Source organism: Centroberyx affinis, unplaced genomic scaffold (assembly GCF_046629955.1).
Source record: "Centroberyx affinis isolate AG114_WGS23_722 - 3 ecotype Tasmania unplaced genomic scaffold, CSIRO-AGI_Caff_v1 ptg002023l_1, whole genome shotgun sequence".
Taxonomy (NCBI): domain Eukaryota; kingdom Metazoa; phylum Chordata; class Actinopteri; order Beryciformes; family Berycidae; genus Centroberyx; species Centroberyx affinis.
Genome location: NW_027280362.1, coordinates 460,642 through 487,953, shown reverse-complemented (window position 1 = coordinate 487,953; position 27,312 = coordinate 460,642). Strand labels below are relative to the sequence as shown.

The 27,312-nt window shown below is 41.2% G+C and overlaps 1 protein-coding gene across 1 annotated transcript in view; it reads left to right on the top strand.

Moving 5' to 3' along the window:
- Positions 1–27,312, top strand: part of szt2 (SZT2 subunit of KICSTOR complex) — a 108,865-nt gene that overhangs the window by 45,181 nt on the left and 36,372 nt on the right. The window contains exons 46-56 of the mRNA XM_071531026.1: positions 505–592; positions 7,325–7,443; positions 8,544–8,708; positions 10,714–10,798; positions 20,693–20,866; positions 22,577–22,773; positions 23,372–23,611; positions 24,356–24,522; positions 25,239–25,336; positions 25,484–25,616; positions 26,788–26,918. Coding sequence (XP_071387127.1) covers positions 505–592; positions 7,325–7,443; positions 8,544–8,708; positions 10,714–10,798; positions 20,693–20,866; positions 22,577–22,773; positions 23,372–23,611; positions 24,356–24,522; positions 25,239–25,336; positions 25,484–25,616; positions 26,788–26,918 — 1,597 coding nt within the window. The remainder of the gene's footprint in view (positions 1–504; positions 593–7,324; positions 7,444–8,543; positions 8,709–10,713; positions 10,799–20,692; positions 20,867–22,576; positions 22,774–23,371; positions 23,612–24,355; positions 24,523–25,238; positions 25,337–25,483; positions 25,617–26,787; positions 26,919–27,312) is intronic.

Here is a 27,312-nt window from a genome sequence, read left to right as displayed (position 1 = left end):
CTGGATGGTGAGTTGGAAATCCACTATCAGCTCCTTTGTCTTATTGACACTGAGCTGCAGATGGTTCTCCTTGCACCACCCAATGAGGCTCTCCACCCTCAGTGACTGAAGGTACTGTCCCATGGGGCTAATTCTAATCCATGTGCTACTCTGCAGCCTGTCCGACGCACTGATCTGGACATTAACAAACTGTGGCCTGCCAGTTAGATTGTCCCTCTGCATCACTCTGAAGTTCATCTCAATGGTATTGAAAGCACTGGTGAAACCAGGTGGATGGCCTGCCAAGCTTCAGGATTGGGGTAGCTGGTCTGGGGTCTCCTTGTAAAACCCGCTGAAAGGCAGGTTTTGCACAAATATTGAACACACAGAGGTGACACAGTTACCAATCTTAAAGAGTAAATTGATCGATCGAGTGTGTGTCAAAGGTCAGTGTACTCCTTTAAGCATTCTGAGTGTTGGTATATTCCTGCTTTGTTGACATCTTTGGTGTTTCTCTCCCCTCAGAGCTCCAGGTCTTCTCTGGAGGGCGCTCGGCCAGTCGGACAGGTGGACAAACACATCCTGCTGCTGGTGCATGGAGTGGGAAATGCTGGTAAGTGATGGGGAAATATGAAGGGCTGGGAGAAGTGATGGCTGATATGTTTTTGATTGACTGTACGTCAGATGTGGCAAGGGTATTTTCCTCAAGTAGTTGTGCTGTTACTCCAGTTCAGTTCAGCTAAAGTTGAGTAAGAGTGCGTGTCTATAAAATTAAGTGCATGTAAAAGTGTAGCTCACTTAAAGAGTACTCAAGTACTTGGTTACTGAAGTACATAGCTATACTGAAAATCATTATAATTGTTGCATGTTCCAAAATCCCAGCCAAAATTAACTGCTTACCTGTTTTGGCATGGTCGTTGCAACTAATGGGATGGATTATTATCAGCTCATTGTGTGGGAATTATCAAGTTAATCAAGTAAAAGCTGGAGTAAATACTGAAAACATCATTCAAGTAAAAGTGAAAATACAGACCATCGTCCAAAGATTATTTCCCACTTTTTACTGTGTGGCATTAAATGCCCAAGCTCTTATCGGCACTGATCCTGGCTGGATGACATGTAGGGGGGATGGACCACTATTTTGCTACACTGGCTCTGCGGCCACCGTTATGGATCACTATCTTGCTATGCTGCAACAGCATCGATTATGCATCAAAGCTGTGCACTACTGTCCAGATTTGCCCCGCCACCATGGAACATGGTATGTTGACATAGAAATAGTTGCTAATCAGTTCATTAATTATCTTAATTAATTATATCATTAGCATAACTGGTTATGTTTAATATGCCATTATATCATGCAGTATAATAATTTAAGAGTTCAAAAAAAGTTGGATTTTATGTATTATTTTATCTATTGAGCGTTTTTGAATATTGTTCAGAGTGCAGTGTTTATTTATGGTTTGAAGGTCATGGCACCATCACTGCCAATATAGGGTTCCATTCCTTGTATAGCTTACGCCCGGGCCACACCGCCTACCTGAGCAGCGCGTGTGCGTCGCAGAACCTGAGGCTTTTCATTTCGGCGTCCATGTTAACAGGTTAGAGCAGCCACACAGCCCGTGTGAGCAGCACGGCTCAGGTGCGCCGCGGCTGAAGACGTCGGACATCTAGAGATGATTCGGCGTGTCACCTATTTTTTCCGCGTGACGCGCACGGTTCTCAGCAAAAATAGACAGTGAAAATGATCTGTTGATAGTCATTGACATTACACCTTTCAATACAGTTTCAATGTCTGTATCTGTAGAATATGTCACAGACATGAAAAAATATAATTTTTTTTTTTTTACTCAACACTTTCTTTTTCCGTTTCAAATTAAAAGCCCTCTAGCGTTTCTGTGGCCAGAATCCCTTCGTTTGTTAACACAAGGCTTCTATTGTTAAATATTTGCAGGACCGTGTTGTAGAAAATTCAGTGACTTGCACGGCTAAATTAGTGGAGTACCAGCTTTTAATTGTGGAAATACGGTAGTCATAGCAGAAACCCCCACGTAGACTATAATTATATTATGTTAATAAGTTAAAAGAACATCAGGTGTAGGGCAGTACTTTTTCCGGTGTGCTCTCTCTCTTAATGATACAGTCACACGTGCACATGCACCCACTGGACATCCAATGAATTTTGTTTTCATAAAGTGAAAATATTATAATATTATAGCGTGAGGAGTGGCTCGTCTGGGAGCCAAAATAGTCTTTTACATGGGCCTGCTGTACATGTTGCAGCAAGACCCTGCCCTCAGCACCTCGTTATCTCTCTCTCTCTCTCTCTCTCTCTCTTTCTCTCTCTCTCTCTCTCTCGCTCTCTCTCTGAACGAGGGTAAACAAAAACCACGTGACTGCTTCCTTGGTACAACTCTTCACTTTTCGGACCGCTCATCAAGGATGGATGACACCAAACTCATTGTGGAGATCGAAAAACACACAGATCTATATGACCCACAGAACAAGTATTATAAAGATATTAGAAAAAAAGAAAAAGCATGGGAAGAAGTTGCCTCAGCTGTTGGTTCAGATGGTAAGTTTATATATATTAACCACGTTACTATTATTTAGGAAATGCGAATAGACAGGTAGGCTAATCAAAACTATTTAAAGTAAAGTAACATTACATATAAAATAAAGATCATGATCAACATGCAGTTTTACAAAATATTTTTCAATTAAACAAGTAACAGAGGAGCCTACTTACCCATTTGTAAGGGGAAAAAAATCTCGAACTTGAAGCAAGATATAGTGGCAAGACAAACGCACAGCACTTCTGATTCAGCAGAGACTGAACCCAGAACATCTGTTTATACAGCCGGTTTGGCGCCTATAATGTAAATTAAGGTCCCGCTCCTGATGTAAATTAGATAGTTTTCGATAAGCCCACCCCTGGAAACCTGTAGAGCAGAAACCCGAAACCCCCCCCCCTGGAAATGGCTTTTGTGAGTGAGCCAGGCCAAGTGAAGAGGGATTGCTGTAGGCTATATTTTTTATTTATTTTTAAATAAGGCTGGAAGGCTGGAAGGCTGGAACGCTGTCTGTGTGGACTCCACAGGCGTGTGAGCCGCAGCAGTTCAGCGAGGTAGCCGTCACGCTCAGGTAGAGGTAGGCGGTGTGGCCCGGGCGTAACACGGCCAGGGTTAAGTTAGGCAGGTGCAGAAGAAAGGGGTGCATGCAAGGTGGTGAATAGCTTGGAGTGGTTCTCTAATTTGAATTTTAAAATTGTATAATATGTGTTTAGCTTGCCTATAGTTTTATGTTTGAACATTAGCCACCAGAAGACAATGCTATCTGGGATCACAGGACTCATTTGGGCCAGCACAGCATCACTTACATCCATTAACAACAAACTGCCAACATCTCCCTTAAAAGAAATGTACAGCAAGCCGAGATGGATCCCATTATATGAAGCAGATAGGTCTCTGACTACGCCATATGATGTGTTACAATATAGTCAAAAAGATAAAGTATTGCGCCTGGTTTGGCTACTCACCAACCTGAAGTCTCTTGCAGCCCACTGTTGTGCTTTATTAATCACCGGGGGGAAATTGAGCTGTCGTCAGCAGCATAATATAATACAGCATTGTGAAGATGAAAACCGTATTTACTCTAACTCTGGAAATCATTAATTCACAAATTGACATTTCACAGTGGTATTTACAGAGACACACATTATCTGTGGATAATTTGTGGACAAACATTGCTCAGCCCCTCCTCACGGGCTAAGGCTGTCGAGGGGGGAGGAAGGAGATAGGCTAGAGAGAGCGAGATTATCCACAGATGACAAAGCAGTTCTCGACAACCTCCCGACTGCCCGAGGCTAATCCTGTTGCTTATGCTGTTGCGGGATGAGGCATCGGGCGAGCTGGACGGCAGTCAACACAAATGAAGGCCTGAAGCGCTGCTCGGCACTCCGCGGAACGAGCCGGTGACTGATGCCGCTGCGACAGCATTGACAGCGTGTCGTCGTGAGGGCGGGAGACATCCATAACAGCAGACAGCTCTGCTAAAATCCTTTTCTCCACCGCTGCTGCTGCGAGTTGAGGTTCGGCCCAACAATAGCTGGCATTTCTCACCGACTTGTTCAGTCCGCGCGCGTCCCGTGAGACTAACGCCACGTCCACACGCATACCCGCTCCCTGGATGATGACTGGAGTTAGGGACTATCCCATCCAAGCGCGGCAAGTCGATGCTTGCGTCCTTGTGATCACCGATCTTCCCAAGAACATGAGAACGGAGAATGTTGTTAGAGTTTGAGATGAGCTGTGCGCTTGAAGTCGCACGATCAAAAAAGACGCACAGCTGTTTTGTTCGATGCTTCCCATTCATTGTCGTTGCCCAGTCATAGGGATAGGACGATATATCGGAATTCAATATATCGCGATACAAAAATGTGACAATACGTATCGTGGGGCAGAAAAATTCAGCGCGATATTAGCTCCATTTTATTCTGCTGTAGTAATCACAAATGAGACGGCTTGCCCATCAAGCTCTCCATCCAAATTATATTATTTGCACTTTGTAATGACATTTTTAAATTGTTGTTGATTTGTGGCTCAGAAATAAACATAATTCTGCACAGTCAGACTTTGTTGTCATTGAACTTGGTTGTACTGAATCGTGAACCTCATATCGCATATCTAATCGTATCGTGAGATAAGCATATCGTCCCGTCCTTACCAAGTCACCACCTGTTGCGTCCTCAGTTGGCGCCATGTAGGACACAAGAACACATATTTAGAAAGACCCTTGTCTTGTTGGGAGTCCACCAGCTCCTTACTCTTATTGACACGAGCTGCAAGTGGCTCTCAACTGAGACAAAGGATTTTTTTCTCAACATGCATTCTTGTGTGTTCTTGTGTGCGTTTGACATTATGTTTAATGGTCCAAATATGATTCCAAAACAAAGATCGCTGAAGACAGGATGGATTGTATCCAAGTCTCGTATGTAAGCATAATTGATTTAATTAATTTACCATTGCTTGGGATCAAGCCCCCTCCCACCGCTTAAAGTGCGTGTATGAGTAACAAAATGGATAGTATGCATTTGATCATATGAAGATATTTCAGAGTTATGTGTGGGACTACATAATGGAGAGAGGACTTTTGCTCTGTGCCTCTGCTCAATATACAATATATTATTAACTGTATTTATGTATACTATTAGCTTTGTGGTGCCTCGATGACTGGAAGCTGAAACAGTTGAAGCAGATGAGGTTCTCAGACAGAAAGGCATGAGCGTTTGATGCAGCCGGCTGCAGTACCCACTGTAGACGTCTTGATGGCACTGTGGCGCCGGGAGCCTTCCTCCGAGCTCGGTCAGGTTCCGATTACATCAGCCTTTCTCAGCCTGAATAAGAGTGACTCATTAAAATTATTCCTGTGCTTTTTTCCCCTCACTGCACATTGAACCCATCTCTCATTTTGGAACTTCTTTGTATAGCTTGATTTGAAATCTTCTGCTCTCCTGCTGATACACAATGAAGTCACCATTAAAGATTTTCTGTTTACCAGGAAGTAAAAGTAATAAGATTTTGATATAAAAATACAATAATTTGATCATTTTTTGCCAGAAATTGTCAAATGAGAACTTGTAGTAGCTCTAAAGCTAAATGGTAATTTAGTAATAAGTAATCTTAAATGATATGCGTCTAAGTCTGACAGTTTTGTGGAGACTGGTAAAAGATACACAAAATATGATACAAAAATAACAGTGTTTTGAACTACCAAGACGACTTTTCCTGTGGAAAGGTCTGTTCCTATGAGACTTGTAGCCTGACACAGGCATTTACTGATTCCCTTAACGCAAATAAGGTCATAGTCGGAGTAACCAGAATCGCATTTAGACATATTCAGATTTTATCCACATTATTGAAGGGCATTTTAGACATGTATACACCTTAATCCAACTATGACTCTCTATCAGAACACCAGAAAAAAGTCCCAATATTTTTGGGGTGAGGCTGAAACTGTCACCATGCTCAGGATTTTGAGGGGAATGGATATCATGAAGTTTTTTTAATGGGTTTTGGATGAAGGAAGAGGGTTATGTGAGGCTGTTCCGCAGTTCTGGAAGATGTTAAAAAGCAGCTACTCTGCCACAAAGAAGCAGAACAACTCTAGAGGTTGTAATCCTTGTCCTATTAATGGGACTATGCTCTTTAGCATGTAAACGGGAATAAGAGTGGAATAGTTCTCTAAGCAACCCATGTAAACAGCTTCATCAGAATATTGTCTTATTTAGAATAAGGCCAATAGTCGGATTATTGTTGTCCATGTAAAAATAGTCATTGGTATTGATCAATATCCCTATCAGCCCCTCACAGATATATTATGGTCATTTTGTGATATCAGGCAGTAAAAAACCCTTTAAGAAATAGAACAGAAAATCCAAATTCATAGTATGTATACAGAACCACACACATGGATATCCTCATCCACAGCACACACAAACATGCTCACAGCTATACACACACACACACACACACACACACACACACACACACACACACACACACACACACACACACGCACACACACACCTACACCGACACACCACAGAGCAGATGGCAGCAGAGAGGGGCAGATTGCAGCCTTGCTAGTGGAGACAGGTAGCGATACTGAGGCTGAGCCCATCCACCCTACCTCACTGGTCCTGGGCCGCTCGACAGCTCTTTCATGTTCCGATCACACATATGGCTCATGTATAGACATCATTGAAAATGTGTGAGTGTTTCTTGCTTTATGTTTTTGTGGTTACACTGTTTACCTGTGCAGGAACTACAGGTGAAAATTAACATTTTTGCTAACTCTGGAGGAGTTGATGTGATTGCCCCTTGTCCCTGTTAGCAAAACTATTGAACTAAACTAAAAATCACTGCACAGCCCATGAATACATGGTTGCTCACCTGAAATAGTTCCAAAGATGAACCACGGCTACATCAGCTATATTGAGGTAATGCCATTTTGGTTTTAAAATTTCTGAATCTACAGAGTTTATAATAAAAAACAGTAATAACTTTTTATTACTAAAAGGTCAGTCTTCTTCTTCTATGCTAAAGCCTTAGCCAGAGTACCGGAGCCAATGATGTACTAGGGGGACACGCATATGATTATGTGTATGTCTATGTATCACTTAACAGCTAAATTGACCAATGGGTCAATCTACCAAAACCTGGTGTATTCCTGCTGGGTTTTGGGGAGCCGCCCTGACCCACTCTCCCTAGGTTTCTCTAAGCAACTCCCTTAAGCCCATTCTGTATGTCTCTAAGCCTCTCTAAGCTACTCAATCTTTGTCCAGGTCCAGAGATCACAGACGAGCTGGTCAAGGTGCTGCGCAAGCGCCTGGACGAGACCACCCTGGACATCATCACTGTCATGCTGGTCAGGAACTGCAAGCTGACACCAGCTGATGTGGAGGTGAATTTCTCTCTGTTGTCTCTGCCACCCCGACAGCTCAAACGCATAATATCACTGCCTTTTTCAGGGTAAAGAATTTGTGTGAATAATTTGTGTTTGAGACTCCTCTTTTTTGGCTTTTTTTCATCCAAATTTCATGCTTTTGCTTGATGACAATGATTTTATGTGACTTTGGATTTGGATTGGATTTTGGATCCTACTTTTTATTTCATCTCATTGTCCTTAAAGCAATATTCCACTTAGTTTTAACATGGGGGTTATTTGGCACTTGGCCACCATGAAAACCAGAATATAGCATTCGTTGTAGCGTTCAGATTTTTACTTCCCATTAATTTAAATGAGGCCAGAAAATAGACTGAAAACTTACATTTACAGATCCTGCTGCTGTGATTTTCAACTGACTGTTGGTCCAATTTTTTAGAACATAATTTCACCAAATAGCATTTTTATTGATAGAAGAGAACATAGCGGAGGGATACCATTTAGATAGAGATAGTTCCTGTTTGGGAGACTGGATCTAATTTTATTTTTAAATACTAATTTTAGTGCAAAGCAAGAATAGAAAAGCAAAATGATGAAGGACCCAGGATTCTTTATTGTCTTAAAAGCAGGATCTGTTGTTGTTAAATGTCAGTTTTCAGTCTATTTTTGTGGCCTCATTAAAATGAATGGGAAGTAAAAATCCGAATGCTACAAATTCGTCCAGCTGCATCTGATCTTGGTGATTGTTTTATATTCTGGTTTTCATGGTGGTCAAGTGCCAAATAACCCCCATGTTAAAACGAAGTGGAATATTCTAAGTCTAATGCAAGAATACAAAAAAACAGTATAGGTGGATTCCTCCCTTACTGAGTATCAAGTGGGGAAAATAGCTTTTTAAAAATGTTCAGATTGCAATGTTTGTTTTTGTGTGGTTCTGTGTAGCTGGTCTGCAGTTGTGCGTAGGTGGTCCTGTGCAGCTCAGTGGGTAGAGTACGACACTAACGCTGCCAGAGTTATGGGTTCCATTCCCACTGGGACCACCCATGTTACACATGTATGCACTCATCCTACTGTAAATTGCTTTGGATGAAAGCCTTCACCAAATGTTCTGTGGTCAGTTCATCCAGCCGTCGGGCTCTCCAGCCACTGAGGTGATGGAGTTCATCCTTCCCCGGTACTGCCTTCCCTGGCTGCCTGCCGTGGCTCACTACCTCAGGCAGAACCTGCTCATCTTCCTGCATCTACCCAAGTACACCGACAGCAACACAGCGCACCACTTTAAGGTACGATCCGGCCCCACTGCTACTGGAGCTACCTCAGCATTTTGACTTCAATGGATACGTTGGCATTTTTACATTTCATCAGGGCACTTGACACAATGTGGAAAAAGTTTATTTTGCATTAGCACTTTGCTTAAGTGGCTTGTTAGCATTCTTCATAAAAGCCTGATAAAGGAAAGTACTAAAATTTGAAATATTGAACTTTTCTTTGAGGAAACAACTACAGTAAGGCCACTGCTTTGGTCGACCTGAATTGCTTTGCTTGAGCAAGTGCAGTTTCTCTCTGTTTTCTCTCCACCATAAACCTAAATTCCCACCGGCATGCTTGTCTTAGCAGACAAATCCATCATCACAACAAAAATGTTCACATCTGTCTCAGATAAAAAAAACTGACAGGAATACCTTGTGTGTCACTAATTGTCTTTTTCCATTGTTTTGAAAGTCAGTGAAGTCCGGGAACTGTAAGTTTTTACACAATCTTTGGGTGGGCACAGATTGTCATACTGTACTCAGGTCACCCATTAGATGTTATCTGCATAATGCTCTCACTATCGCTGAGTGTCTGAATCAAAAAACGTGGAGGACATCATGAAGGACATGCAGCTATAAAAATGTGTAATTTGTGCAAAATGTCAGCGACAAGATGCTATAACACTCTAACACAATGAGACAGCAGAATAAGCAGGACAATGCTGCGTTGTGACATTTATATAGATAAATTGGCTCTGGTTTTTACATGGAAGTATCAACATGAAACCTTTGATTTGTCGATCGGGCAAAAAACATATTTGTCACGCAATTCTTTGTGAACAGCTCTAGGACATCATCTGGCTATTGACCTTATTCACACGGTGGCCATTTTGAATACCAAGATACATACATCATCCATCATACAAGCATTTATCATTTCACAGATTCTTCACTGAAAAACATATTTGAAATGAATGGAACCTCAAGAATCCAGAGGGATATGTTTACATTTTAATATATTTGGCCCATTATCGCTACCTATCAGAGTCTAGCCTAGGTAGCTAGCTAGTAGCTTACTAACTAGTAAGCTAACTAACTTCCTTGCTAAATTCAAAAAGTCGTTGGTCGGTTGTTGCTCTCGAGTTTGCTAGCTAGTTTGGTAACTGTTAGGTTTATCTGAATTTTGTCCTCACTTTTGTGTTGAAGTAATGTGCCAGTCTTCCGAGTTTCCCACCCCAAGTGGTCAGAATGGCTACCATGTGAATAAGGTCAATAGAGACAGAACTGAACAAAATATTAAGCATTTTCCACACAAAAAGCACCATCCGCTGATAGATGACAGCTTGAATCTTGCAGTCTTGCATTGTTTTTTTTGTTTTTTTGTGTTTTTCCCTCACAGCAGTATGTACAGTACCTCCCTTAAGAGATATTTCTGGGTGGGCAATCCGGGCTTTGTGATCTTTGTGATCTACCAATTGATCGCTGCATGTCTTCCAGTCAATTGCAGAGGACTTTGTAAAGGAAAAGAAAGAATAACTGGGGAAGTGTATAGCTTATTTGTCAGGTTCAACAGTCATCCAATCGCACATCCTTGCATGGTTACAAGCTTACCCGCATATACTCTTAAAAAAAATATTGCTGCTTGCACAACTCAGAACTTAATAGCTATGGGGGAAAGTCTTGGTAACTGAAAACCACAGTAAACAATCACTCACTCTTTCCCAAGTCCTCCAACTACTTTGAATGATTTGTTGACTTGTAAAAATCAGTCATGTGCAGGGCGCTACTTGCCACACAAAAAGGCAACACACATTGATGGATGACAGTTTGAGTTATGCAAGCGCACTACATACAGCTCTATTTAAAGCGATCTGGATAAAAAATGAATGAATCCGAGATATGGGATACCCTCGGCTCCGCACAAGTGTGGCAGAGACTAAACTCACTTTGACAAGTCTCATTGTGATGTATGAAATAAATGCTGACTTGTATGGTTTTAGTTTCCCGGGGCTGATTTGTTCTCCCTTTCTCTCTGCAGCACTACTTCCATTTGAGCAGCGAGTTGCCTGACGGTGATATCTACCTCTACAATAAACCTGGGGGCCAGGGGACAGGAGGAAAAGGTAATCACATTCCCCCGGCTCAGCATGCCTTTGATGCCACCCAGCCTTATTCTTCCTCTGTGTGTGTGTGTATGTATATAATGGATTATGGTTTATTTACAAAGACAGATACAACTGCTCGTTACATTGTATCATTGTATTTTCAGGTCATTTTCAATACCAGTTCTTGAAGCAGGTTGGTAGTCAAAAGCAGCACAGAAATGAACCATGTCTATTCAGTTCTGTTGAGACGGATGAGTTGTACATGCAGAAACGCATCTCAGTTAGTGTTACTTAACAGCTAAGGACCTCCAATATGGCTGCCATGGGTGTGTTACATCATTTAAAGCCCTGTATTTGAGCTATCATTTAACAGGTCTTTAAAAAGTCGCATATTTGGCTTTCTGAAACCTGCAGATACCCTGTATGTTCTTACTCTTCTTCAGTCTTTCTCTCCATCACTACACGTCTTCTAGGCCCAAACACCTACATGGCATTCCTCTCCCTCTCTGTCTTCTCTGTTCTTTATTTCTTCCTTTTATTGTTTTATTTGTATCCCATCAGAACATTCCCTAAATCTAATTCATAACACGAGAGTGTGTTCCTCTATAATTAGATAGCTGTTCCCTGTTTACCATGTGCAAGTAATTTCTTGGGAGCTTTTTTTTTTTTCACTCAGGTTTTAGCTCAGCCGTAGGTTTTTTTTTTTTGTTTTTTTTTGTTTTTTTCTTCAGCTCTTCCTTCTGTTATTGTTAAGCTGCTGACTTGGTGGGAGTGATATCATGGGATATGCTGACAGGCCCTTTTCCTATTTATAACTCCCACATTAAATGCAGAACAAATTATCCACTGCCTGGCATAACTAAAAAATACTACGCTGATTTCCCTTGTTCTGTAGTGACACAGTGCTAATTTCTTTGATGAGCACCAGCACAATTATTTTCCTGAGGTAGCTTTCTTCTTCTTTCACACTCACCTATGCACATGTAACTTTTCTCACCAAACCGTGTGCACATGTGTAGGCTAATAACCAGTTATGCATTTCTCCATTGGATAATTATATGGGTCTCTTCCCTCCACTCACAACACTCATGTAATTTTCAGGCGTGTTTTTGCATTTAGACTGCCATCCTGATTTGCCCTCCTGTCAGAGATGATTAGCTTGTTGTGGGAAAGAACTACAGCTATCTTGTTCGTTATATGTGGTTTGCTGACAGCTGCAGAAGTGCCATTTGCCTTTGTAGAAAGATTCTGATTTGAAGTATAATATGCATTAGGGCCCTGGATGCTGGACTTGTGGATTTGATACCACGATTGGATTTGATAAGTTTGAATAGAATAATTCATAACATCTCTTTTCATAAAAGACTGCTTTAGCAAAGTTTATGACATTAAGATGAAACATGAAATGGTAGTGGTGCGGGAGAAATCGATACCATGTGATATTGCAATGTTTTCCCCATTTATCAATATGCTAACATCAAGTATTGATATTTTCTTTGCCGTCTGAAGACTGTTAAGGGGTATGGTGGTAGCCCAAAGGTTAGAGAATCAGGTTTGTGACTGAAAGGTACCTGGCTCAAATCTCTGGATGGATCCCTCACCAGCTACCATACCAAAGAGCACCCAGTTGCTCCAGGGACGCTGCTCATTGGCCAGTGTAGGACTGCGGTTGTACTGGGCAGAGTCCCAAATGTGGATGGAACTGTATGAATGTGAAGTGTGTTGCTGAAAAAGAGCATGTGGACCCAATCAACCTTCCCTGGATGAAGAAAGGTTAACAAAATGAGCGACAGACCACATAACAATGTTCTATCAAATGATGTTCTTGAAAATGGGAAAATAAAGTCATCCTTGAATTTCCAATGAATGCTTGAATGTAAGACTTTGAGTGTTTTCAGCCATCATTTTAATTGATTTTGAAATTATTGCCTTAAGGAATATTATTTCTTTTTTTATTGCAGTCAAATGGAAGAAAGATTGTAATAAGTTGAAATATACTGCTGTACCCAACTGCAATACATAGTGCTTTGAAAATTGTGGTATTATTGTATCGCTATTATTTTATGGTGCAATTGTGGAAATAAGATCATCGTATCGGGAGCTCTCTGGGGATTCCCGCCTCTAGTCTCACTTTAAAATGACCTATTTGTGCCTGTCAAATTGTAAACACCAAGGCTCGCATGGAAAACTTTGTTCCCCTGCTCTTGTAGTCGTTTGACTTCCACTCTAACTACTTTTTAATTGCCATGAGGGGAAGCTCTGACTCCATCTCATTAATTTTGGGAGCAGCACAACAAGGTGCTTAAGTTATTTGATATTACTTGATCCCTGCCCGGCATGTGAGATAATTATGTCAGCGGCAGACAGCTGAAGCAGTGTTTTGGCAAACCAGAAAGTGCCTAGTCTTGCACTGTTGTATCCCGCCAGCCAATTAATGAAATGTTTTCTAATGATTCCTAGCTGCAGTATGAAACATGTCTGTTGAATCCCAAGAGACCCGCCTCAGTGGATGGTTGTAGACTGATGAGCATGTTCCATTGTAAGTGCAGACTTGTTAGCATGCGATTATGTGTAACAACGTGGGGTTTTCATATCTCTTACTAAAGACATTTCACTAGAAATCCTGTTGGTAGCACAAGCTGGCATGGATGAAAGGCTAGAATGAATGAGATGAGGAAGGACTCCCTCCTTTGAGAGGCAGACAGCGGTCGTAGCTTACAGTCTAGTGGTTGCACTGTTACTTTACATGGGACCTGTGGATTCACAGTTGTTGCAGCATATGGCTGGTAAAGTAAGCAGAAGGTAGAGTGTTCAGACCACAAGATGTCACCATTCTGTTAGCTGGAGGTACAACATGCATGTGGTGCCCCATCCACCTCATGTTCTGTTGACCTACACACTGTTGCTGACATTGGTATGGGATTTTGGGATGATACCATGCTAAAATAGTATAGTAAATAATATAAATAGCATTGTCATCAAAGAATTCTTAAACATGACACCAAGAGACATGTGTAGCATGTCTGAAAGCAAGAAAGCATGATGATCTGTTTTTCAGTAGGATGCTGTGTAGTGGAGAATAATAGATCACATCTCAAGAGCTATGCTATTGATGATATTAAATATTACCTGTTGCCATTAACCCTGTACTATTACAGAAATGGTAGGCTAATAGGACACGCAAAGGCAAATTATTTATATCCCACCTGCCATGATTTCGCTCTTTTGCCTGCGCTGTTACCTGCATGCATGATAGCATGTCACAGGGTTGAAGACAACTGGTAATCAGCAAAAATACCAGCAGTGTGCATATAGATTAAAGAAAATGGACTAGCCTACATTGCATTTTCTTTTCCCTCAGTAATGAAGTGAAGCTATAAAATTGTATTACAAAAAATGAAATCCATTTGGCTTTAATAATGCCTTTAACCTTTAGAGGATATTCACCTAAACCAGCCAGCATACTTGGCTGTATTAGTGTCACATTCTGTTTACACCACCAGGACTCACAGGCAGGTCATTTGTTGCGCCAGCTAGGAAGTGATTCCACCTGGGTTTTTTGTTCACAGTATGACTTCATGAGTGCAGGGTTTTAAAACGCCTGGGCTTTTTTAGGCTCCCTGGTCGTCTTAATGTCCACCGCTAGTGTGGAATCTGACGATTGGCCCCATATTAAAGTATGCATTGTTTTGAAATGGACCGGACTATTCTGTAAAATTTTGTGCCTTTTTGTCCATGAGAAGGCAGTTTCATAAGAAGGTGAGAGAATGAAAGAAAGAGATAAAGAACACATCCAAAAATAATCGGCAGCCAGGCCTATATGCAGCCTAAATATGGTAGTTAGCTAGCTAGTGTTGACCTATGTTAAGTTATTTCATGCTAGCATAGCCACAGTAGCAATATAAGTGGAAAACCAAAAAGTTTTAGTAATGTCGGTCAAATGTTTTTGCAGCTGTAGTCACTGATCATCACACCATCAGTTACATAACTCAGTCATGAGGAGGCAACTGCCACACGGGCCGATAGAGGCCTGCACTCATTGTAGACGAGCTAGCTAATCACAGTGACAGCGGAGATGGTCCAACTTTAATGCCTGTGTAGGAGGAATGACAACTGTGCAATTAGCTAGAAAACAACAAAACTTTTATAGTGCAGGCAGGATCAGGATGAAACTTTTAGGGTGCTGGTGGGATTGAGCTCAGCTTGAATTAGTGGGAGACTAGTGATTCCAGGAGGATTAACACAATGGGTGTGCTGGTCAGGCTCAAGGAGCACATGTGGAGGACAGAACAGGGTGTTCTTGATATTACTTGACTAGTTTTCTATAACTATAAAGGAAACAAAAACAGAAATAGGAAATATTATTTGTACTAGTAATCATCACAATAGAAAGCCTATTTACACAATAAACATTCATCCAACATTCATACTAAATCAATATATTCACAAAAATTAGAGCATAACGGAATTCTATTAGAAATAGATTACATAATAAAGGATAACAAAGCGCTAAATTAAGCAAAATTGAAAGAAAATTCTACACATGGGAAATCAAGCATTGACTTTTACCAAATAAGCATTGGGAAAAAGAACAATAAACTTGCATTTGTTATGCAATCAACTCGACCTTGACCAAACAAAGAGGAGCCCCGGTGCACTGCTGCCAAAACAGGCGAGGCCGGCAGCTTCCATTGATTTAAAGGCTGCCCATCAGTCAGAAGCTCAGTGAAAATTAATCCTTTGCTGGGTAGGATTTTCAACAGTCACACATAGCTGTGTTAAAACATAATCATATCATATCAGCGAAAAGGGGCAGGAGCTCAAGCACCTGCAGCGCTCCCCTCTGCACGTCTATGCATCTTAATGTATTTTTTGCTGAATGATTACTGACTAATGGTCTAAAGTTTTGTCCAGTAAAAGTAATGGATTGGATCGGTACTTGGTTCAGGACCATACTTGAAGTTGTAATGCTGTAAAATTGGACTGGAAGTGAAAAATTAGTATGGGTGCATCCCTAATTCTGTTTTATGGGTGTCTCTGATGTTGGCCCAGGTACCATGTCGGAGCTGGTTCAGCAACTCTTACCACCTTCCCAGTTCAAAGGTATCACCATCCGTATCATGTCCCTCTTCCAACCCTGCACAACCATCTTGTTGACTGAAGCCCATGCTGCTGGCCCTGTGCGTTCTGCTCTTTGTCTTTTTTTTTTTACATGGCATTTCTTTGCAGTGCTGTATTTTCCTCAGTTCAGGCTTTCTTCAGCATTATGTGTTTGATTAAATAGTGGATTTTATCTCTGAGTTGCCCTTAGCTCCGGCATGGATTTCTAAGGTGCATGAAGTGTGGTGTTACTGTTCTTTGAGCCACTGTATCTCTGCTGTTGAGCTTAGATGTGTGTGTCCTGAACTGCCTTTTGTTTCACTGACTATAAGTTCAGAGAACATATGCCATGCTACATACTTTAATTCAAATGAAAATACGGTTGTCTAGCCTAAGTAATTCTGTGGCGTGTCATTACTTTTCCACTAGGTGGGTCTGCAGAGCCAATTATCGTTTTCAACCTTTATAAGTAAATATAAATTAATGGTCGACTTTCTTCTGTAGGTCTACTATAAATAATTTCAGAAATGAATAACATATTACAATTAACACATTTTCATTATCACATAGGCTAGATTATGTTTTCATTATCATATCAGCTATATTGCATGCAATGAGCATTTGGGTTATTAAAAACAAGGCAAATTTCATGTTTCTTTCCATAACTACAAGCAAACTAGCCTAATTCAATTAATCCAATACAAGCCCTATGCCACAAAATACGGGACAGATTAATGTTTGGCTACAAGCTCAGGTTTACTGAGAAACAACATACTCAGTAGGCCTCTACTAAACAGTATAACAAGAAACAATTCACTCTTTCTCTAAACTCTGTAAACCCATTTGGTTTAGATTGTCATTCAGTGAAGTGCTTAAAAGTGTGCATACTTCCAAAAATCTTGATTAAGTGCAAAAGAGATGGTAAAGTACAAGCTATTTGGAAAAAGATAAAGTTTATCATTCTTCCCTGTTAGGAACAGATTGCACTTGTTCTTCTGCAGTAGCCATGGCTTGATCACGCATGTAGCTATTTCCTGCTTCACTGCTTCTTCAATGGAGCTTTGCCTACAGGCCTAGCGTAGGGCAATATTGATTAGTGCCCCCGGATGACTGTGGCAGAGAAGAAAAATTACACTAGGGTGGATTGCTTTCCACCCCCAGCTGTCTTTACAAGCCCACAGCCACGACAACACAAACAGTGTCCTGTCCAGAATTTCCCCAGATTTCTATTGTTATTTGTCATTCCAGATAAGTGTATAACTGAAATTCATACATTTCATTTAGGGGCGCTAGACGACACACCTCTGATTAGATGGCATCTTATAAGGCAGCAATATTTACAGATTATTCTATTTGTCTCATTGGACAATAAGGCTAGCTAACTACAAGCCCACTATAAGCCTAATGCATAGATTACCCTTGTGTGTAATGGACTCAAAGATGTCTTACACACAAGAGAGAAATTATTGCCATTCCATATAAAAATAAATTATTTTTAGTTTGTTTTTATGGGGCTGCGGAAGTCCTTTTTTTTTTTTTTGCTGCAAAGTCTTTTTTGATTTACCAGGATAGTATGAAATGTCAGCCTGTGTGTAACTATGAAATAGGATGGGGCCTGAGTAACCTCAGAGTGATTGACTAACTCTAGCCTTGAGTCGCAGATTGTGTTCCATCACTTCCAAATCCCTCTGTTTTTTTCACTCTAGCCATTAAGGCTGTGTTGTGGCAATCATCAGCCTCATTGCTTCAGTTGACATGGTCAGACAACATCAGCAACCAGTTACTAAGGCAGCATGGGATGTAGGAGCTTGCTCAACTGTACTGACACAGAATAAGCACAAAATCTGTTGTGAAAAGCTAGAGTTACCAGAAGGAAACAGTGTCCTTGTAGGCACAAAGTGCAAAACACAAAACCTATTCTGAGGTTTGGTTGATTGAGCTAAGAGAACAGTGTTTTTGTCTGGCTAATAGCCTCCTTTGTCACCAATTACAGATCTGATTTGAGATGCTAGGATGGAAAATTCTCTCCCTTGCTTCCTGACTTGCTGGCGACAATACCTGTATCTTACAGCAATGGTAGCAGCTGTTCTGAATGGCCAAACTCTTTACACCACCTTTGAAAGGATCTTAAATGCACTGCAATAATTTGGGGGTTAGGGTTAGTTGACTTGGTGTTGCAAATTGTTAGTGAATTGGGTGCAATCTCGATTTGCCTGGCCTCGGCTACAAATCAATTATTCAAAATATAATAATGATATTTGCATTTAATTTACGCATGCATGACCATGACAGGCGCCATGAAGCTTTATGTTTTGACCAGTGCTATAGCGCTGCTTTCCATTCATTGCGCATGGTTAGTGAAGAGCATGGCATTCTGAGTTTGTCATTTTGGTGTTATAGCGCACAATCCCTGCGCAAACCGTTAGTGAATCAGGGCCTTTAGTTATGGGCAGAGATTAGAGCCAGCAGAATTGCATTAATTTGAATTTTTGATGCTTGAATAATTGTATGCAGAATTTGTATTGTCCAATTCGAAACAGAATTGCAGAATTTGAATTTGTTTTACTGAATGTAATGGTTTGAATTTGAATTTGCTCATTGTTGCTTTCAACTTTCAACTTTCATTTCAAACTAGTTTGAGGTAAAAATTCAATCCTCAATACGCTTTCAAATTCAATTCTTACAATTCAATCTCAGGTCTCTAGTCAGTAAGGTGGCTAGCTTGAGGTGTTTACTGGTACTGTTCGCTGCTTCCATGTACTGTGCTGCAGTGCAACAGACAGTTTTATTACATTTTGTATCTACTATTGCATGTGACTATCTAAGATATCCAGCTTCTGTAGTTTGATTACCTATTTGTAGCTAGCCTAAAAGTAATTAGTTAACATTTGCTAGCTAACATTTTTTTGGGGAAAAGTTGGGGGAAAATTTGTGTCATTAATATCACTGCACAAACAAGATATGTATTTAAAATGTATATGTAACATGGACGTCCTCGATCATCCACTGCGATACCACAGTCTGTTCCTGTACATCTTGGAATGTAGCATCTGCCTCCACATGTCGTCAAAGTGTCACAAAAATATCAGCATATCAGAGTGATTTTTTTTTTTTTTAAATTGGCCTTCATGATTCTAAAATATATAATCAAAATTGTTTTTTGGACTTGCAGTGTTGAAGGTTATCTTCTTGACAGTTTTAGAGGACTGCCTTTTATAATGGCTGTCTATGGGAAAAATGCTTTCTAGGCAAGCAAGTTTTAGGCTGCAGCACCAACGTCGGCCACCATGCCAAATTGGCAGCGATGCTTAGACCTGACCAATAGGGGGCTGATTTTCATCCACCCACTGCTTCCTCTGCTTCCTGACTGATTACATCACCCAAGACCCTGCCCACAATCTGAATAATCCAATCAAAAGGCCAGAATTTCCCAGTGCTCAGATCATGGCTAGAAGGTAGCTGTCTGACGTTGATGATCCCACTTATATTTTTCATCATGCATGATAACTATTGCAGTAGTAGCTGAAATGTTGAAGTTCTAATAGCAGCCTATTTATTTAGCTAGTTATTGACACTAGCCACTGTAGTATTACTGCACAGACTCAGCAGAGGCTGTATTTGGCAGAAAAAATTAGCAAAGCAGAAAGATAATAAACTTGTCCTGAATCACATCTCCAGCAACCTACAGTACCATTCCAGCAATGTTTCTCCAATCCAACATAATGCTAGCTGCAAGTAAACGTTTTTACTGTTGCACTGCAGCACAGTACACCGAAGCAGAGAACAGTACCAGTCAAAAAACACACCTCAAACTAGCCATGCCCACCTAAATCCCCACAGTGTGTCTCAGGGACTGGAAATTTAATTGTAACAACTGAATTTGAAAGTGCGTTGTGGGTTGAATGTTTACCTCAAACTAGTTGAAAATGTGAAAGTTGAAAGCAACAATGACCATTACATTCAGCTTCAAATTATTCAAATTCAAATGACAATACAAAGTCAAATTCTGAAATTCAGTTTATATGTTTTGCATACAGTGATTCAGTTCAAGCATCAACAATTCAAATGAATACAATTCAAATTCAGTTTCTGCTGCCACTAATCTCTGCCCATACTGAGTGTTGAGCTATCAACATGCACAAGCACATAGTAACCCACATTTGGGAGAAGAATTCATGATAATGAGTAAGTGGGTATGAAAGTCTGAGAATGATATGGCTGGTTTGTGGAGCTGCGTGACTGCAGCAGGCTGGGGTCTGTTTGCTATGGCAAGACTGATTTATACCTGGGACTTTCTATAATGCATGTGCGTCTCCTGCCTACCCTGCCAGGTAGAGCCAGCCGTCAATCCTGCTCCATGCATGCTGCTGCTTACTAATGATGTGCGATAATAGCCAGCGCCGTGTCAAACCAAATAGAGTGCCAGAGTGGAGCTCCAGCAATACTGTTTTACACAGGCATCACATCTGGTGAAGAATGCCTGTGTACAGCTTTTATAAGATGAAGAACTGAAGCATCAAAGATGGAAACTAAGACTCACTCATCAACTGTCACTGTCAGATTATGCTTTGTTAATTTTGATTCATGCTGCTATCTCAGAAAAACAGGCAAAAGGTGACAGAGGCTGTGGCAAATATCAAACATTTTCATGTTTTTCAGCTAAATAAAGGATATTTGCCCAATAACCCAAAGGCTATATGAAAAGTCGGCCTTATTTGTGCACTGCCAATGATCTTTGTGTAGCTACAAAGGAAGGTGCATTCCTCTGTAGACATTTGTCATTTTAACAGATTTCCCCACTGTGTTGTTCAGGTATTGCTTGCATCGCCCTGTCATTTGTGGATGCCCAAGGCTGCCCCCTTCAGGTCCCTGCCCAGGACTGCACCACACTACAGAGGCCGGAGAGCTGCTCCATCCCCCTTCAGCCAGACCATTTTGATGAGCTTACGACTGTGGTTAAGGTGGACTCCGCCAACCTCAGCTCAGGTACACCATTCACCACAACACCGAGCAGTCGCAACCAGAGAGAGAGAGTTTGGCCAACTTGTACTGTGGCTGCTGCTGGTCCTTTCTGGGTATTCAAACACTTGCCTTGCTGCCATTTAGAGCTACCAATGAGTTTAGTGGCTAACGATAAGTAGAAACAGTATCACCTAATTAGCAACAGCCAAGAAACAGGATTGTGGAGAAAACAGTAATGGACAAGCTTTGTCTGTCCGTGGCATTTGTTTCCATATTATACTTATCCTCTCAGAGAATCAGAGCATGTATTCTCTTTTCTTTTCAAATCAAGTCCCAGGAGTTGTTTTATTGTAGCAACTGCACCAATTTAAAAATGGATTCATTCTAATCATAAACATCACACAAAGTAATGGGTAACAACAGTCGAGCTAATAAATGTTAAGTCTAAATCTGGCTGGCTAATGAAGACTGCTCCATAATGTTAAAAGCTTTTCATTCCTTTCGTAAATATAGGGGCTGCATTTGTCGATTTGATGCTGCATCACAGTGCCATGAATCAGAATTAACTTGGTTTTGGGGGCTCATTAATATACTAGTGTTTTTAAAGTTTTCTTCATACTTTCTGTTGTAACACTTTAAATTGGCAAATATATTTAGCCTTCAGTTGTTGGGAAAGTGAATTGATTCTGGGCCTTAAAATAGAGCCATCCTCAAGTGGTGCTCTATCCTAGCATGTAGTTAATTATAGGATTAATTGGAGCCTTACCTGCCTTACATACTTGAAAGATACAGTTCAATGATAATCATATCTCTTGTATCCTTTATTAAAGGACATGTTCATGTACAGTAACCCCAAATATTAAAACTGTCCATGTGGAATTTAACTTAATACTCTCCTTCTTGTTGCCAGTTTTAGAAATCCAGTCCACTTCCTGGTGTAAATGACATCACGTACATCCAGATTTAAATGAATGCTCTGATTGGGTGACAGCATGTATAGTTAATGAGGTAGCCGGGGACAGAAGGCAAGATAGGAGAAATGCAGAGTTTGCCTTGGTGCCTGACCAGAGCTGATGGAAAATGACAATAACTCTGGTATTTCTAGTTTCTCTCCTCTCTCCTTATGATGAACATGCACATTATTTTTCATCAGACTGCTAAAGTTAAGTGGAGGAGGGAGCTGGTCTGTGGGGGTGAGTGAGAAAGGCAGAGCGAGAAAGAGAAAGAGAGGGAAAGAGAGACACCCCCCCCCCCGTACAGAATCTGTACTTTTTGTCATCATCATTTGGTTTAAAACCAAAGTATTTTCATTCATTCTTATTCATGACTGAGGGTAAAAAGAATTGTGAGATAAAGCCCCAAAGCTCTCAATTTACCGGTCAATCTTTGTTCTGACCCTCACCTTTGGTCACAAGCTTTGGGTAGTGACCAAGACTTGGATCGCGGGTGAGGAGTTCAGCAGCTGCTCCTCCACATTGAGAGGAGCCAGTTGAGGTGGTTTGGGCTCCTGATAAGGGAAGCCTCCGGATGTGCCTCCCTTTGGAGATGTTCTGGACATGACCGACTTGGCAGAGACCTGAGGGTAGACCCAGGACACGCTTGGAGCGCTTGGAGATCCCCCAGGAGAAGCTGGAGGAAGTTGCTGGGGAAAAGAATCTGGGCTGCTGGGCTGGATGGATGGATAGTTGTTAGCTAGTCGGTGGTATTTAATCAGGTCTGGTCTTCTCCTAACAGAGCCACAGCTTCGGGTCCGGTTTGATATCTGGGAACAAGGCAACGTCAGCCCATTGCAGCTCAGTGATAAGCTGCAGGGGGCGCTGCGCCACGCACTCTGTGATGTGGTTATGGAGCTGAGAGTCCTGCCCAATCCTCTTTGTCTGGGGGTGCTCTGCTCAGCGTCGAAAGCTCAGAAAGAGGAGGCTAAAGGTGAGGCCATCGCTAATTTCTCTTTTGCTCATTTCTTTATTTCTACTATGGAACTGTTGCCACAGCACTGTGGTCTTCAAGAGGTAAATTCAGGTCAGTCAGTCAGGGTGAGACACTTCACTCCTCTATACCTGTATGCTATCAAACTACATCACTCAGCTAAACATGTACATAATGAAACTATGTCACTGTGTGGTAAAGATTGTTTTCTAGAAATCATCTCATCTATTTGTTTTGATGGACTGCTGCCATACAGTGATGTACGGTGGTATGTCTAGCTCTATTGATGATTTCAAGACACATACACTGCCATTTTATAATAAATCACATTGTTTTATCAGCTGTTCTTTTATGCAGGTATGTAAAATGTTATCAGCTACAGTATGTTCGCTGACATTACTGTATTCTGCATAGAAGAGATGAAGCCAGCTGATCAACTAAGGAGCCAGAGAGCTGAGATTTCAGTCAAATAAACTTATCATTAATTATGTCTGTACATTTTTGCCAGAAATACGACATGGGATGCTCGCCATCTGTACTTGTTGTTTAGGCTAATTGGCCTGTTGAGACTGTCACTTTCACTTGTGAATTTTACTCATTCAGCTGTTGTCTGTGCTCATTTCTCTCTCCAACACGTCTTCAGGACTGTTAAATCCTTTGCCTGAGGTGAAGGATGTGAAGGATAGCCCCAGGCAGCGCAGTGGCTCCCGGGTCTTTAAAAGCAGCCCCTCCCCCATCACCTTAACCCAAGCTCCAGGGAGCACCCCCACGACAGGGACCAGCACACCAGAGTCTACCACACCTACCGGCAAGAGCACCCGCCGGAGCTTCTGGGAGATACTGGTCAGTTCCCCCAGAGGCTGAAGGCATTCACGAGGGAACTCTGTGTGTCTGTGTGCTACATTGCCTAATAAATGGCTGCATTTGCATTCATTAAAGTACTATAAGTAACCTGGTATACTCTGATTATGAGAAACCTGGTTAAGATGTCTAGCCTATTCCCATATTAAACAGGTTACTGTGGCATGGAAACATCTTACAAAATGTCACATGTGAAAATCCACATGTGAATTCAAAGCACATTTGCTTTTTGGGACACGTGTTGGTTTTCATATGTGAATATTTTTTTTCCACATATTCTGACATCATATATTACAGTTTTTACTTCAGACGTTAAAATTTCAATTCATAGGCAGATGAATTGAATGAATTTTTACCTCCGCCAAGGAGGTTATGTTTACGGTGCCGTTTGTTTGTCTGTTTGTCTGTTAGCAGGATTACAGAAAAACTACAGGCCCGATTTTCATGAAACTTCATGGAAGGGTGTAGCATGGGCCAAGGAAGAACCCATTAAATTTGTAGACCTTTCATGAACTAGATATAGGTTGAATTACTACTGTGTTATATCAGTGACAGAGAGTAGTAATCAGCAATAGAGAGCAGCAAAAACGGATATTCATTTATATGAAAATGTCGCACATTATTACTTTAAATCCCAAAACATTTTGAGATGGTATACTGCTTTTAGATAGAGCCTATGGTGGTTATTTGTCAGAGAGGTGTAAATGTTCTGTTGTTTCCTCGCAGAGTAAGCCTGATTCGTCAGAACTGGGGAGCCCAAAGACAACTGATGACATAGTGCAGGAAAAAGGGGAGGAGGGTCGAGTGGCGCGACGGAGACACAAGACGGAGAACGTGAAGCAGCAGTGGAGCCAGGAGAAAGCTATGGCTGTGGAACTAGAGCAGGCCCAGAGGTGCGGTATACATGGGAAGGGCTGAATATCGCCGAAAATGTACCACTCACAATACTGCGTTGAATTCCTCAAACTCAATACTTGTTTTAAAAAAGTTTTTCAATATGTTTTTGTTAAACGAGAGCACATTTCATTATGCAATAGAGTCATTTATTTTCATGCAGCACATGGAATAAGACTGTGTATAATTTTGTACAAAAAAAAAAGAATTAGTAGAAAACCCAAGAGGCCATTATAAAAATTCATCAATGTGAAGCATTTGAATACTTCTGAATTTCTTTTGATGTCTTAAAATCAACACAGTACCAAAATTAGACACATTACAGATTAATTCATATGACAGATTTTTATCAAGCCCTTATACAAATTGGGTCTCCCATCCTATTAAAGTCTTTGGCAGCCCAAGTGTTTGATCACCCAAATGAAAATTTTGATTATCCACACCCCATAACATGTCTTGCAGATTTGGCATTTGTCTTACCTCGTTCCTTCTGTTAGCAGCGTTGCGAAATTCCAATGGGTGGTGAGTTTTTGTTCCAATACAGAGTACTGGCAGGGAAGTTTAAAAGCCTGAAATCTCAGCACCTGGCCGAGTAATTGGTATTGACTCGCTGGTATTGATCAACAGCCCTATCAACCCCCACAGATACGTTATGGTCTTAGTTATTGCCCCTTTAATACTTAGTGGGTGTTTTGCTGTATTTGCGGCTGTCTAGGAGGCAGGTGTCCCAGTTGGAGGAGGGAGATGTGGGCACTCTGCACCCCGTTTACCAGGTCACCTGCCAGCCTTGGATCACATTCATGGCTAAACTTGGTGAGTTTTTCCTCTGCATTCTCCTCATCTGTGCCAGAGTGGGAAAAAATCTAATAAAAATGATTGCATCTTCTCCTGGTGAGCTGAAGTACCTCTCCTTCTCTGTATCTCTGCCTTTCCCCTCATGACCGGGGTGCTGGTGAACAGGGTGCCCGTCCATTCAGCAGTGCACAGCTGAAATTGCGTCACAGTTCCTGCTACCTTCCATCTTGACGGAGATTGTCAATTTGGTCAGTTCTCTGGCTAGTGACACAACAGTGAAGGTGTTCGAAAAGACGAGGTGAGTCGTTTCTGCTAGGCGTGAAATTACCGCTTTGAATACTTTTCAAAATTGTAATGATTAGATTTTTTATATTCCAGACAACTTCATTGGTTGTCTGGTTACATGTTTTTCGTTCTGTGCTTAGACGCTTTAATGTCATTTTATATCTGATCTGTCTGTCAGTGCCCAGCAGCTTCATGCTGTTTTTGATTGTTTCTCAGTGTATTTTTGAGCCTGTGTTATCTGTCAGTGTTCTTCTCCATGAGAGTTTAAACGGCAACTGTATTTTTTTTGTTTTGTTTTTTGTTTTGTTGTCATTTTAATGTTTTTTAACATCATACCCAGGGACCACAGTTGAAAACTAGCCAGCTGACTAACAGAGGCTTTACAGTTGCACCACAAATCTAGCAAATATGTCTGCTGCCATCATGGAGGTCCATTGCAGAATTGGCTGTGTGCAAATAAAGACTAAATAAATAACATCTGGGCAAGAAAAAGAGAGCTGCTTGAAAATTGAGGGATTGTTGTGGTATGGGTGTATGTCAATTCAGTAATGTTGTAAGTAAAAGTGAATAGTCTGATCTGATAAGGTGGATTTGTTTCCAAATGTAGATTTCTGTGACACTGTAAACTACCTTGTCTTTAGCCCTGGTCTCTACTCCAAAAGTCTTGCTGTAGCAAGTTGTACGAGTTGTAGCTTGAGAAGAGTCAGTTCAGTTAACAGATATGTGCAAATCAGATATGATAACAAGACAGTGATAGTTAGCTGACCAGATACTATGGTTAGCTATAGCTAACAAGCTGACATTATCCAAACACAAAATCAGTCTGATGCATCAGTGGTGAAATGATAGGTTCCCAGTCGAAAAGAGCACTGAAATTCACCAAGTCTATTGAATTCTGTTGAGCTGGCCAAGTTTTACTGTTAGAAATGCAGCCAGCTGTTCACAACCACTGTTGGCCAAGTGCGGAGGACATCCAGCATGGCTGCCAGAGGGTGCATTTCATCACCGCTATTCTTGCATATTTACAGATTATTGTGCACTGTCTTATTAAAAATAAACTCAAAGTAATGTCAGTTTCAGCCTCAACCCCAAATTTGTGCCCTTATTAGGCCAGAACAATATTTTTTGTGTCATACAGCACTACCACAATAATGGTTGTCTTGTTTTTTTTTAAATCTTCCTAGTTGTCCTCAAACCGGAAACATCTTTGTACCATTGCCTGTTGTCCAGCACCTCAGCCAACCTCCGGCCACCGCAAGGAGTTTCATTCTCATTGGACGAAACTTCCACCAATGGCACTGTAGCACAGAGCAAGGTACCTGTTAAAAGCCATTTGTCTCCAAGCCACCACCGAAGATGTCTGAACGCTCATCCTCTATGCTGCCACTAAACAGAGTGTGGTAGAAATACGCAAAAATTCAAAACACATGATTCTCAATCCATAATGCAACATGGACATCTGTAGTCAAGTATGGTTCATTGTTTTCTGGCACCTTCATCGCCACAAAATGCTTAACTGGTATAGTGTAAATACCTGCTAAATAGCAATCGGCATGAGCTTTCAGACACACTACTATTGGCCATCTCTCTCTTTGCTTTGCCCATGATCCCATCTGCTTCTTCAGATTTAAAACCCTATTTGCTCAGGCTAGTCTCCTCCAGATAGGATGTCAGATCATCTGTAAGGTTCAGTTTCATAATAAAGTTAT